A 13,699-nucleotide genomic window follows, 5' to 3' on the forward strand; every position below is an offset into this window, starting at 1 on the left:
AGTGCAGCTCTTCTGAAGCCCGTGTTAGAATAGCAGTACAATGAAATGCTAAAACCGTCCTTTATTGGCATTCTTTATCACAGTTAGGAGCAGTGGATCTGAGAGTAGAAATGTCTAGCTGGAAACTGTCAAATTTTGTAAGATTTTGGTTTGAATCATCAATGGTATTATTTGAAAAACAATAATCTGTACATACATTACTGTGTGCCTCCTCTTTGTAGTCAGTGCTTTTTGCAGTCATAGGGATTAGAAGGGACCTCTGGAGATCATAGAGTACAACCCCCTGCTAAAGCAAGTTCCCTTGTAGGTTGCATAGGAAACTCTTCAGGTGGGTCTTGAATATCTCCTGAGAAGGGGACTCTACAACCTCTCTGGGCAGCCTGTTCCTGTGCTCTGTCACCCTCAAGGCAGATTTTTCCTTGTGTTCATATGGAACTTCGTATGTTCCAGTCTGTGCCCATTGCCCCTTGTTCTGTCACTGGCAATCACTGAGAAGAGCTTGGCAGGTGTCAAGAGGATGGGACCTATTACGTATTTATAAGCACTGATAAAATCCCCTCTCAGTGTTCTGCAGACTAATCAGCCCCAAGTCTCATCTTTTCTTCATAAGAGAGATGCACCAGGCCCTGCATCATCTTTGTGACCTTCTGCTGGGCTCTCTCCAGTAGCTCCCTGTCTTTCTTGAACTGAGAAGCTCAGAACTGGACACAGTACTCCAAACGGGGCCTCACCAGGGCAGAGTAGAGAAGGAGAATTGCCTCCATCTTTTTAATGCATCTCAGGATCCCACTGACTTTCTTGACCACAAGGGCACCACTGCTGGCTCATGGCCAACCTGTTGTCCACCGGGACACCCAGGTCTTTCTCTGCAGAGCTCTTTTCCTGCAGGTCAGCCTCTAACCCGTGCTGGTGCATGCAGTTATTCTTCCTCAGGTGCAGGACTCTATACACATTAGACTGCTTTCTTCTTAGGAAAAAGTTTTCAAATCAGTACAGCTCAAATGAGAGCTGTGTTTCAGAAGAGGCAGTACCTGCTGCAGTACACTGTAGAAGATAATAGTTTGAATCATGTTGTGGAATTCTGGTAGAAATGTGTTTTGTTGTCTTGATAATACCCTATTATAAACTTCCAGAAAACATTTCTCCACTTAAAATTTAACAGCATTTTTCTAGTCCAAACAATTATCAAACAGGTCCTTAAATGAATGGTCTTTGTATGTAAACCAGTTTTGAAGGGATTAACATGTGATTGATTTAAATAATTTTAAGTAATTGATTCATTTAAATAAGTAATAATTTATTTTAAAATAATATACTGCCCAAAATAAATTAAATGTCTCACTAATAATGTTTTTTTTCTCCTCTAACTTACAACATGGAAAGGTTTAAGAATTCTGTTTACAAAACAGTAAGAAGTGCATTTGGTGTAGTACAGAAAATGACATCTAAACAATTTCCTGATTTCCAGAGCTACTGAGTACATTTCTTCCCAAATTTCTTAATGTATTTCTGATAGTACTTTTGTATTGTTTGGCAAGTAAATACTCTCTATTGTAATTCTTTATTCTGTGAACAAGTGGCGATACTAACTTAAATGGATTTTGAGACTTAATTTTTGCTGGTTTTGTTTTTTCCCAACAATTTGTTGAAATTCTTGAAGGAGAGACTGTCTATCAGCACAAGTTATTGCTGCCATTAAGTAGTGACCTAGTGCTTCTGTGGCTTCTGTCGATAATTTGTTCTGAGATTGGAAATCTTTCTGCTGCCCTAGGAAATGGAAGGTCTTGGCACGTGCCAAAGGGAAGGTAATCTGCCCTAGTCAGAAGCTGTTATAGTGAAAACATTATTATGATAAATAGACCACTCGTCATACGTCTTTTGCCTTCCTAATATCTCATGTGGTAACCTTAGCCTGTACTCATATGAGTTACTGGGTTTTAAGCCTGAGGTTAATTCCACTTTTTAAAGTAATTGTTATCTGGGAGGAACTTCTCCCATAAGCACGTGGCTGGAAGGAGTGAAGCTATGTGGTTTCTTTTTCATAAATAGAGGGCAAAAAGTGCTGCCATCACTCATGCTAATGAATCTGTATTTTCTTGTCATTTTTAATTAGCTCTTAAGTACTATCTAGCTTTTTTTGGGGGGAGACATTATTGGCTTGAAATGCAGAATGTTCTGTGATACATTAATGTACCGATCTAAACTTTCTCAATAGAAAAAGGTGGTGGGTTTGTTGGTTTTTTTTTTTCTCCTCTCCGCATAGCATAAGACTAAGAGAAAATATTAAGAGGCTGATTGGAAAACTCTTTAAAAATTACTGGCCTTTCCCTTAGCTTTATCTTCACCTTTAACTTTTAACATCTGGACTTTATGTGGTTAGGTTTAACAAATTAAATAGAAGAAAATACAGAAAGACAAAACATAGCTTTTCAATTACTGCATTCATGATATTAAAAAAAAAAATAAATGTGCGTTTGTTTCTTGTTTTTCTACAGAGCCCCTGATACCATCATCACAATAGTTTGTTCCTGAGCTCCCTGAAATGTTTTATGTATTGTTCAAAGGCACTATATTTGCAATCCCAAATTTCTAATAATAATATTCAATATTCTGTAGGCAAAAAGTAGAATGGTGATCTTGTTATGCATCCCAAATTGATTATTTTTTTTTTTAGACTTTAGATTTTACTAATGAGCTCTGCATATATTAGAATTTTCTGTGCTGCTTAGTATTACATTGTAATTTCAAATATCCATCATTATTGTCAAAACCGTGTTGCAAATTTGTTAAGCTAAACGTGCAATGCTTTGCTGTAAATTAGGGAAGGTCAGTCAGCCATATGGTGATGGGAGGTCCAGTGGGGAATCTTTGTCACTACTGACTGTGCTTTAAGAAACAAAGACCTTCAGGTAAGCTGTAAACATCAAAGACATGGATGAGAGGATAAAATATGGAGAGGAATGACAGTCTTTTGAATCATGTAGCTTATAGTGAATTATCTGTAAGCAGACAGAACAGGGGAGTTTGTTATTTTGTATGGATTGTTAAGGGTTCTGATTGGTAAGGGATACTCTTGGTTTATTGTTTTCTTTGTCATGAGATCATTGGATTGTCTAATTTCAGTATGATTTCCATTACTAGATTCTTTGTGAATCTATGATATTTAAACAGTTAATAGAATTTGAGGATTGCCTTTGCCAAGTAAATCTTCTGAGTGTCTCTTTTGTACTCATAATTATTAGTTTGTCAAAAGAACCAGTCAATCAACTCCTCAGAAAACCTTCAGAAAACTGTCTTTAAGTCTGTCATAATTCAAGGTATCTTGGTTGGTTGTAACTTTAAACCTGTATGCTATCAACATATTTCAGGTACTTGATTTCTTCCCTCTCCTTTTTTTTTTTTTTTTTTGTCCCCTCAAGGAATTGGCATTTTTGTCACTTCTGTATTAAAGGAATGATATTGACTACTGTAACTGTACTTGTTAAATCTAAGTCTTAATTTCAGAAATACTGACAGGTGGGAAATGCTTCCAGCCAGTGAGGCTGCTCAGTACCTTCTTGGTTTCTAAATGAATGGTTAGCGCTGCCAAGAACTGCACTATGGCTGACCATTTCTTGGTTATCTATGTCACTAACCAGATGATTTCTCTTTTGAATGGAAAGCAATCCCTAGACAGCAGTAAAGAGAGAAATTTTGGCAACAGTGTTAGACTGAAACTCTAGTGTTTCTGGAAAAATACAATGGAATTTCTAATGGCAGTTCACAGCAGGCTAGACTTTTATTAAGAGCTGCTTATAAATAGTATAACAAATGGAGTAGTATATATCTATCCCAAGAAGGAGAGAAATCAGCTTTGTCAGGATTTGAGTTTGCATTTCCAGGCATTTCTTGCTTGGTAATTGGACTGCTCAGCTGCCCTGATATCCTTATGAAGAGTTGCCAGGATCTTGGGTGGTGAAGGCTCAGCAGAGAAATATTTGTCATTTGAGGCCATCAGGATGCTTTTCATCTGTAGCAAATTCTGCTTCTAGTTCCTGTAGCACATCCCCGCCTTGTGCCTTGTTAACTGAACAACTTATTTGATTTGGTCCTTCAGTGGTAACCCCCCTTTTTAAACTGCTGCTGCAATATAACATTGCAGTTACAACTCCAGTTAAGATTAAAAGATCTCTTTCATTTGGACATCTTCCCTTTTTTCTTTTAACCCCAACCTTATGAACAGCACTCCCTTCTGCAGAGATTCTTTACACTTACAGTTAAGCCAGTAACTACTTTTATTTTTAGAAGTATAGCAACAAAAGTGAATGTTTCAAAGAACTGTGGAAATAGTCGTAGGAACTATGAATAGCAGTGTAGTATTCTGGGGACATAAAGATGTTTGGGTCATCTTTATTGATAACCTGGAGGAAGTAAATAGTGCATATTCGTAAACTTTGCAGGTGACTCTGCGCTGGGGAATGAATTAATGCAGATGAGTAGGGCTGCCATCCAGAGGCACCTGGGAAGTCTGAAGGATAGACCAGCAGCAAAATTCAGTGAGGGCAAATGTGGAAAAAAATGGCAATAGAACAGTGTGAGGGCAGAGCAGCTGGAGAGCAGCTGTGCTGTGAAGGGACAGGATTCCCAGCAAACTGGGCCTGAGCAGCAAGAAACACCAAGAATACCCTGGGCTGCATCAACAATTTCACAGCCAGTGAATGGAGGGAAGTGATCATCCCCTTCTATTCAGTGCTTGCTAGGCCATATCTAGTCTTGTCTTTCTTGTGAGATGGGGACATGGATAATGTGAAACAAGTCCAGCAGAAACCACCAAGGGATGATTGAGAGCTGAAGCACCTGCCTCAGTTAGGAGAGGCTGAAGGAACTGGGCTTGTTCTTCATCCTGAACAAGAGACAACTTTGAAGGCAACTAACAGCAGCCTACCAGAGAACCCGCAGGTGCTGGGCAGGAGAACATGAGACATAAAATATAAAATAAAAAGAATTTATCAGGCTGGCTGAAAGTTTTTTTTCCACGCAAGGATGTGTAAGCAAGCCATCACGTTACCCAGAGGAGTGGTCGGATCACCATCCTGGTTTTGAAGCCCTGAAAAGACGAGGCACCGAGGGACATGGTCTGATGCCATTGCTGGCTTCACCAGAAGGTGGGGCTGGAGGTCTCTCCAGCTCCTTTCTGACCGAAATGGTGCTATGACATCTCCCTCTAGACCGGGTTGCTCAGATTCCCATCCAGCCTGGCCTTGAATGCTTCCAGGAAGGGGACATTCACAACCTCACTGGGCAGCCTGTACCACTGATTATTAGTAATACTAGTAGTTCCCGTTTACTACTAATACTAACAAAAATTTAAGGTGCTAATTTGTTAGTAACAGTGGCAAAGTCTGAAAATTCATATCACTCTTGCCATAAATTAATACATGTTTCAATCCAATAGATTGAAAGGGAGGAGGTAATAAGAAAATACAGTTAGTGAAAGGAAGCAATTGCCTTTTACAGGAAGAATCCCTCACTATGGTATTTTTTTATTGTATATCGTTATCTCCCTTCTGCACATTATCTAGTTAAGTAAAAGCACAGTATACTTTTGTTTCAGAATATTTAACCACTGTGGACTTGCTAGAGATTAGATGCTGATCACTCACCTTTTTTGTTAAATGCAACTTAAGCCAGAAAGGAAAAATGCATTTTAATTTATTCCTATTTCGAAAATCTTGAGTGACAGCAGCTTCCCCAATGATGTCTGCTTTATTTGCTCAGGTTGTGTATCACAGTCCTCCTCTTCTGTCTTTGTGTGAGTACTCACTGACTAACAAATCATAATAGCCATAGTGTTTAGCTGTGTGTTGTCTTTAATAACTTTAACTGTGATGTGATCAATTAATAGGTTTTATTTGTATGCTGTTGCCAAGAGGAAATATCAATGTATGTAAAGCTGTCTTTGAAATAGGACTTAAAACTGAAGTAGGTTGTGATACTGGTAAATGCGAAGTGCTGCTGAGTTTTAACATTATTGGGCCAGATTTATTTTGAAGTTATAATGCTTCAAAAGTGCAGCTGCAGAGTTCTCAACCTTTTTTCTTACATTCCAGTTTAGTAGAGCACAAAGGTACAAGAGTGAGGACTTGGAAAGGAAACTGTTGGGTTTTTTTATAATTTATTTTCTGGTTAGACATCAGATTAGATAAGCGAACACTTCGGAAATAAAGTGCCTAAATTCCCAAGCAGCATTTATGTTCTGAAGTAACTCTGTTGTGATTTTTTTATTTAATAATCATTGTTTCAGACTTCATTTCTTGTAGGCTTTGTTTTTATGGGGCCTGATGTTAGGCTTTCAATTGTGCTTCAGGAAAAGAAAAAGGGGCTCTTGGAGCATTAGGAAAAAGACTTTCCTAATCACAGTTTTGTGGGTTTTGCTGTTATTTCAGGGACATTGTTGTCTCTTAACATTAGCAGATAGCGCTCATTCCTTTAGAATCTGTCTTAATGCCTTGACATTGTTCTCACATTAAGCCCCATCTATATTCTTTTCTAAGCTGTTCCAAAAGTAATGCCTCCTATTTATTTCAGAGGGAGTACAAAGAGGACAATAATGCAATTTGGTAGAGCAGATTCTCAGCCTCAAAACATCTCTTTTCAACAATCACCATCATTATTTATGCATTTTTGCCAGTGATGAACAAGAGCCTGCATGCCACACTCATAAAAATCTGCACCTGTGGAGATGACCCGCTGTCATTACTGCTGCTGCACAAATGCACTACTTACCACCTCACTGTGCTCACATCCATGGTTGGTCTCCAGAAGCATTGATTTTATGTCACTGGGTGCCATTTTTTCCACATGGAGAAATTTAATTCCACACCTTTGCTTCATACACACTTCCATATCAGATGCCAATTTGTCAGACTGCCCTCTGCTGCCATCTGTCCCACAGCAACAGAATGTAACAGAATACTGATGGGAAGGTACAAGCTCTACTGCCATACCACCAGCACCTGCCTCTGATGTTGTGGGCCAACACCATAAAATATAGGAGGTGTTACTTTCAGAGCAAGCTCTACTTGTGCAAATTCATTACCTTGTGTAGCCATCCGCCTGCAGCAGCTTTGGTCTGAAGCCATTGTAGTGAATCTGTTACACATTGATTACATTACTTTGAATTAATTGGGAGTTAATTGTGCGGTGGATACATGTAAGTAGGGACTGTAAAAACTCTTTGCATGTGTGCACATAAGAACTGCTGAAGTGAATATATTGAACTGTACATTCTTGCTTGCATGCTGTTATCACTAGTTAGCTGGGAAGTCTTCACATAGGATACAGTCAAAAGTGCATCAGGAACGGTGTTGCCAGCAGGAACAGGGCAGTGATTGTCCCCCTGCACTCGGCTCTGGTGAGGCCGCACCTTGAGTACTGTGTCCAGTTTTGGGTCCCTCACTGCAAGACATTGAGGCCCTGGAGTGGGTTCAAAGAAGGGTGACCAAGTTGGTGAGGGGTCTGGAACACAGGGGTTATGAGGAGCGGCTGAAGGAGCTGGGAATGTTCAGTCTGGAGAAGAGGAGGCTCAGGGGAGACCTTATTGCTCTCTGTAACTACCTGAAGGGAGGTGGGGGTTGGTCTCTTCTCTTGTCTAACTAATCTACAGGGAATGGCTTCAAGCTGCACCAGGGGAGGTTTAGGCTGGACATTAGGAAATACTGCTTTTCTGAAAGGGTGGTCAGGCAGTGGAATGGGCTGCCCAGGGAGGTGGTGGAGTCACCGACCCTGGAGGTGTTCAAGGAACGTTTGGATTTTGTGTTGAGGGACATGGTTTAGTGAGAACTATTGGTGATAGGTGGATGGTTGGACTGGATGATCTTGAAGGTCTTTTCCAACCTTGGTGATTCTGTGATTCTGTTAAGACCTCAGTTGGCTTGATGACAAAAAGGAAGGGGTTTAGAATCGTAGGTAGAATTGTAGAATCTTCCTGCATCTTTTAGCTGTTCTTTAGTATCTGTTTCCAGAGAATGATGAGCAAAATAGTAGATTGTGAAGTGTACTTTGAGTTTTCATTTGTAACAATGTTTCTTAATGAGCACTCTTGCATTTCTAGGACCTTTCCCAAAGATAGAGAATCTGCTTGTGTCTAGTGTAGGCAGGATTGCTTTCCCATTCTAGTTCTCTAGGGAGCTCTCTCATTGCCTTCTCCCTGAAGAGTGCAGTTAATTATCTGCTTTGCTTAGCTTCTCTAACAGAGGGATCTGTCATGCACTGCACCCAGCTGAATCAGCACCGCTTTATGCTGTCCTCTTTCTCATTGCTAATGCTTATCTAGTCTCATGCAGAGCCAACTGAGCTCATCGGTACAGGAAAATAGTAATAAATGTATGTTTCTTACTCACTATACCTTGGGCTTCTGTCAGTGTGTCAAGTAGGACTGGGTCAGACCTGGATCAGACACTGGGCTGGCATCCATGAGTTCTGCAACTGTCTAACTTTATAGTACGCTTTTTATTCATTTTTCCCTGTCTTCAAGAAGTGCTGTTTTGAGTTTGATTTTTGTTAGATTCTATGAAGATAGACATGCATTGTTCACCACTGGCTGTGCCTTCAAATGGTGCACAATTGTTTTTTGGTGTTTATGTTTACCAAACTGAAAATACCCATCATAAGGGGAGTTGATCAGCTGACCGGTCTCTCTTCATCACCCAGAAATCTGGGAGAGTAGTGCTCTTAACAAGACATATGTCTGAAGAATTAGGTTCGTTCATACCACGTATGTGCTTGCAGCATGTTGCCACATGCGTTACTGTGTTTATGAAAGAAATCGGTTGTTCATGGACTTGAAGCCACATTAGTACTAGGTTTTGATATATACTCTATTCTTGAACTGTGGAGGGCACTGGTACTTCAAACTGATGCTGCTTCCCAACTCAAGCTTATAGAAAGCGGGGGAAAATGGGTACTTTACTGTACAGTCAAGTATAGTATCTGGTTGGAGCTTTGAGTTCAGCTTTTCCTTATCTTCAGTGGCACTTTGAATCTAACCTTAGTGAAGAGTAGTACTGTGACATAGAGCTGTTCTTTGGAGCACATTTAGAATATACTGGAAGTGTAACGATTAAGCTGGAGAATCGTGTTTAAGTGTCTGTGAAACAGCTTCATTTGAGTGTTTACATTATAAAGATTTAAAGATATTCAGAGGAAAAACAAAGCAACATGTTTCCTATCTATGGTCAGAAACTATCAGACCAGTTTTTTATTACATTTATTTTCTTTCTCAGTGGCTGTTGGGTGTAGTGACAGAAAGAGGGAGAAAACAGAACAATTAACACACCATATGTACAAATTGGAAAATACAGTCTGTAGGTGTGTGCTGAATAAGAATTTACTTGAGTTCCATCTATTTTTCTTTTTTCTTAAGATAGCATACCCATTTGTATTGCATTTTGGAAGACTTGCTCCCAGTAATGGATACTTGCTGTTTTATTGTTGATTGCTGTTGTTCCTTTTCCTTTAAGCTAAGAAAGCAAATTATGTTAAGACCTTGTATCTTTTGTCAGTCCTTCCTTTCTTGCAGAAAATACTATGTTTCTGCACAGTTAAACCCTACATAGATATGTGGGATGATTTGAAATCCATCCATTATCAAGCAACAAAATTACACTGCCTCTTAATGACTTGGAGTTGTTTGGGGTTTGGTTTTTGTTGTTTCGTTTGTTGTTTTTTTTTTTTTTATTCCTAGGAGAAAGCAGCTTCCCCTTCAAATCTTTCTAGGACACCAGCTGCAGATGAGAATGAGCTTCCATTTTTAATACATTCTATTAGCTTCACACATACAAACGCTCGCTCACTCGCACACCCCAGTGTCACATTATAGGTGAACAGGCCCTAATTAAAAGCGCACACCATCTGCCGGTGTGTGGCAGCAGGGTGGGACTCCATAACCATCCTGGTTCTTGTGATTGAAATGTATTATTTATGAGCTCAAAGAGAAAATATGCCTTTTGGCTGATGGTGCCTGCATTAGGAGCTGGAGAGCACCATCTAATGGCATGGAGTGACACTATCTGGTGATCCTTCATTTTCTTCCTTTCCCCTTCTCTGTAGCCTCTGCCAATTTTTATTTAATTTCTCAGTATAGTGTGTGGGGTTTTTCATGATCATGTTCAAAGCAATTTTGCATCTCGTGTTTCACTTGTACACAGGATTGAAAACAGTTGTTGAAACATTGCTCAAATAGTGGTGTTGTCAGCACCTTTTTTTACTTCTAGTGCCCCACACAGGGTTTTACTTTCTGTATTAAAAGTAGTACTGACCAGGTAGTAGAGAAGTAGAATGTTAGCAAGATAGCTGAGCAAAAGGCCAGTTCTCCTTCTAACAAATGTGTAATAAAAAGTATGTTCTGCTGAGTCTAAAAATTTTGTTTTATTATTGAAATGGGCACTGTTTTTTGTTAAGCAATACTCTGCAAACTGCATAAAGGTTCTTACTGGCTTCAGACAAACAATTTCAGAGATGAAATGATGCACGTTTGGATCTTCCTCTCTGAAAGGAGAAATCAAAAGCTCTCCCTGCTTGCAGAGATCATGTGTGTTACTGCTTGTGAGTGATGAAATGGTTGAGGAGGTATTGGACTGCAAGTTGAAATATGCTTTGTCAGGAGAAGGAAGGAATAACAAAAAAGGAGCCCTTTTTGGTATGGTCAATCCATGATTCTAGCTGTGACTGCCAGATTGGAAAGTCAGAACTGGTAATAATGTGTAATGCATGCAGCAGTTAGCACTGAGAGCTCCAGAGCTCTAGGAATAAAAGTAATCACACTGATGAAAAATCACTTGGGATATGACTTTTTTTATTCTTGTTTTGTTGCTGTTGCTTTTTGGGGTTTTGTTTGTTTTTAATATTCTTGAGCTTTGCATTAACCAGGCTGGGGATGCAATAGTATGTTTATGGCAGAAACAAGCAGAGCTGTAGGGACTGATTTAATGGGGATTTGGAACGAGATGATCTTTAAAGCCACCTTCAGCCCAATACATTCTATCATTCTGTGACTTGACTGATATGGAAAGTGTGAGGATTTCCTACAGCTTTCAGTAAAATTACTTTTTTTTTTAATGTGGTCACTATTTCTACTCCAACAAAATTCTAAATACAAATATATATTTCGAAAAAAAGCACATGTGTACATTTATTGAACTAATTCAGTATGTTTTATGGCATGTTGAAATGACATAAAATTGTGGCACGTTTATAAACATGTTGTCTTGTTGTTTATATTTAGGACATACGCCATCAGAAGGATAAGAGACTCCTTCAGAGAAAACAAGAGTATAAAGGATTCTGCAAAAATAGAAGAACTAGTGAATAAAGCGAAAGAAAACCTGGAGATTATTCATCGGCAGGTACATTTACTTCTGTTATTTTATCTAAGAGTTGTATACATCTTATTGAACTGGCTCATGCTATTATAGGTGGAAAAAATAGGTCCTTGTGCAAAACATCCCTGGATGAACCATAGTTATTGTATGTCTGGGTTTGTGAGGATGGAAAGGATTCATTTATCCACTGTGGTTGCAATGGGGAATTTAGGGATGCTTATTCCAGTAGCCTGAAGATAAAAATTTGTATGTCTTGTGGTTTTTTTTCAGCTGTTTATCTTACTATCTTTGTGTTCCTCTTCACTCTGTTCCTCTGTTCTGCCCTCAATTTCCTTTGAATCTCTTTTCTCTAGCTCATGTATATTATGTAGGTCACTTCAAAAGCACTGCCTCCTGTTTATCTCCACAGAAACTGCAACAGATACAAAGAGCACAATAAGGCTATTTGATAGAGCAAATTTTCAGACACAAAATACCTTTCCTCACTGATCACCACCATTAGCTACATATTTTCACCAGTGATAAAAGAGAGCCTGCATGCCCCACTAGTAAAAATCTGCATCTGTGGAGGTGGCTCACTGTCACTGTTGCCACTGCTGAGATGCACCACCCACCGTCTCACTGTGCTCACCTCTACTGGTTGGTCTCCAGAAGCATTCAGCAAGCATTCATTAAATGTCAACAAGTGCCATTTTTTTCCACTTGGAGGAATTTGATTCCACACCTTTGCTTCTTCCACACTTCTGTGTCAGATGTCATTTTGTCAGACTACCTCTGCTGCCATCTGTCCCACAGCAACAAAATGTAATGGAATATTGATAGGAAGGTTCAACTTCTACTGCCATACCACCAACATCTGCCTTTGAGGGCTTGGGCTGACATAATGAAACATAGGAGACATTTACTTTCAGAGCATACTTTCACAGATTTCCATTCCTTATTCCTTGCATCACAGTTTTATAAGTGTGGCTGTGACAACCTCTCCACGTAGTCTTGCCTTCTCTGGCTGCTTTTCCCCAGCTCCAGACACACTGTTTGTGCAACATCAGAACATGAAAATCATAAAGCGAATTAAGTAAATGCTGACTAAATGTATTTCCAAACAGGGTGATACGTTTTTCCTGGAAAAAAGTTGAGTCACTGGCAGTACTTTTCTCTGGCATGGTCTGAGTAGCTCTAGTAGTATCTCTGTCCTTTCCACTAGGTACCATATTTAGATAGGAACTTGAATAGGCAATATATGCAGATCCGTTATGCAGAAAAGTAAGCAGACAGGAGAAAATCATAAACAAATAGTGAAATATAAGAATGGTAGAGAGACCAATTCTGCCACTTGCAGAACTTTGCACGATAGTAGTAACAGTTTGTGGAGATGGGATCTCCCATAATGAAATGCTATAGATAAGGTTTGTTTGGAATTTTAATTAATAAAATGTCAACGTGTCAGAAAATTTTTCTGGCTGTGAGTGAAAATATAAACATAACTTTGATAAGTTGGAAAAATGTTAGTGAGGCTGCTATGGTAACTGTATTGCTGTGAAATGGGTGACTGATGTGGTAATACATTTTATTTATGGTTTTAAATGTTGTTACTAGGACCTACTGGCACAACTTTTTCGTAAGAACAAGCTCTTTCTAAAAAGAGTCCAATGTCAAGATATCAGAACACTACAAACAGGTGAAAGTACCAGTCCTATGTAGCTAACTTGGATGTGGGAATGGTTCATAGCATATTAACTTTTGGGGTACCACAACTTCATACAGGTAGAATTTGATTCTCTGTATAAGCCTAAACAAAAAGACCAGTTCGAAGTTAGATGGTGGGTAAGTCCTCCTAAAATAAAAGCTTTTATCCTTTTTGCTTTAAGAAGACATAATTCTTTCTATTCATCTCAGCTGTAATAGATCTGGGACAGATTTTAAAATAGAGCTTAACTCTTCTGCACGAATCTTGTGAACATAGAGATTATCTTGTTACTGTAGATAGTGGAAAAAGTTTTCTAAAACAAGAGTCTTGATGGAGGAAACTCTCTCCTCTATGGTGTGCATCTTGTTTCAAATCCTATGAATTTTTGTTTTACCCTAAAGATCATCATTCATTATCAGATATTTCAACTATCGTCGAAAGAGTAGGAAGAAGAGGCAGGCCTGATTAATCTGTTGATGTTACACACAGTTGCTGTTTGTTGTAAAGGAGTAGTTGTGCTATAAGAACACTTTGCATTCACTGGTTGATAGTAAACATGCATAAGACACATGTATGTGCCAGTCCTTACAGACATAGCTTTAACAACCATGTACATGACCAACAGGTAATATCATAAACCTGTCTGTTATGC

General features: G+C 39.1%; 1 protein-coding gene across 1 annotated transcript in view; it reads left to right on the forward strand.

Moving 5' to 3' along the window:
* The window catches only part of LYRM4 (LYR motif containing 4), an 81,503-nt gene that overhangs the window by 11,160 nt on the left and 56,644 nt on the right, over window positions 1–13,699 (forward strand). Inside the window, exon 2 of the mRNA XM_042868913.1 lies at window positions 11,264–11,384. Coding sequence (XP_042724847.1) covers window positions 11,264–11,384 — 121 coding nt within the window. The remainder of the gene's footprint in view (window positions 1–11,263; window positions 11,385–13,699) is intronic.

The sequence above is a fragment of the Lagopus leucura genome, unplaced genomic scaffold (assembly GCF_019238085.1).
Source record: "Lagopus leucura isolate 7727_CA_CO unplaced genomic scaffold, USGS_WTPT01 Super-Scaffold_100002, whole genome shotgun sequence".
Lineage (NCBI taxonomy): Eukaryota > Metazoa > Chordata > Aves > Galliformes > Phasianidae > Lagopus > Lagopus leucura.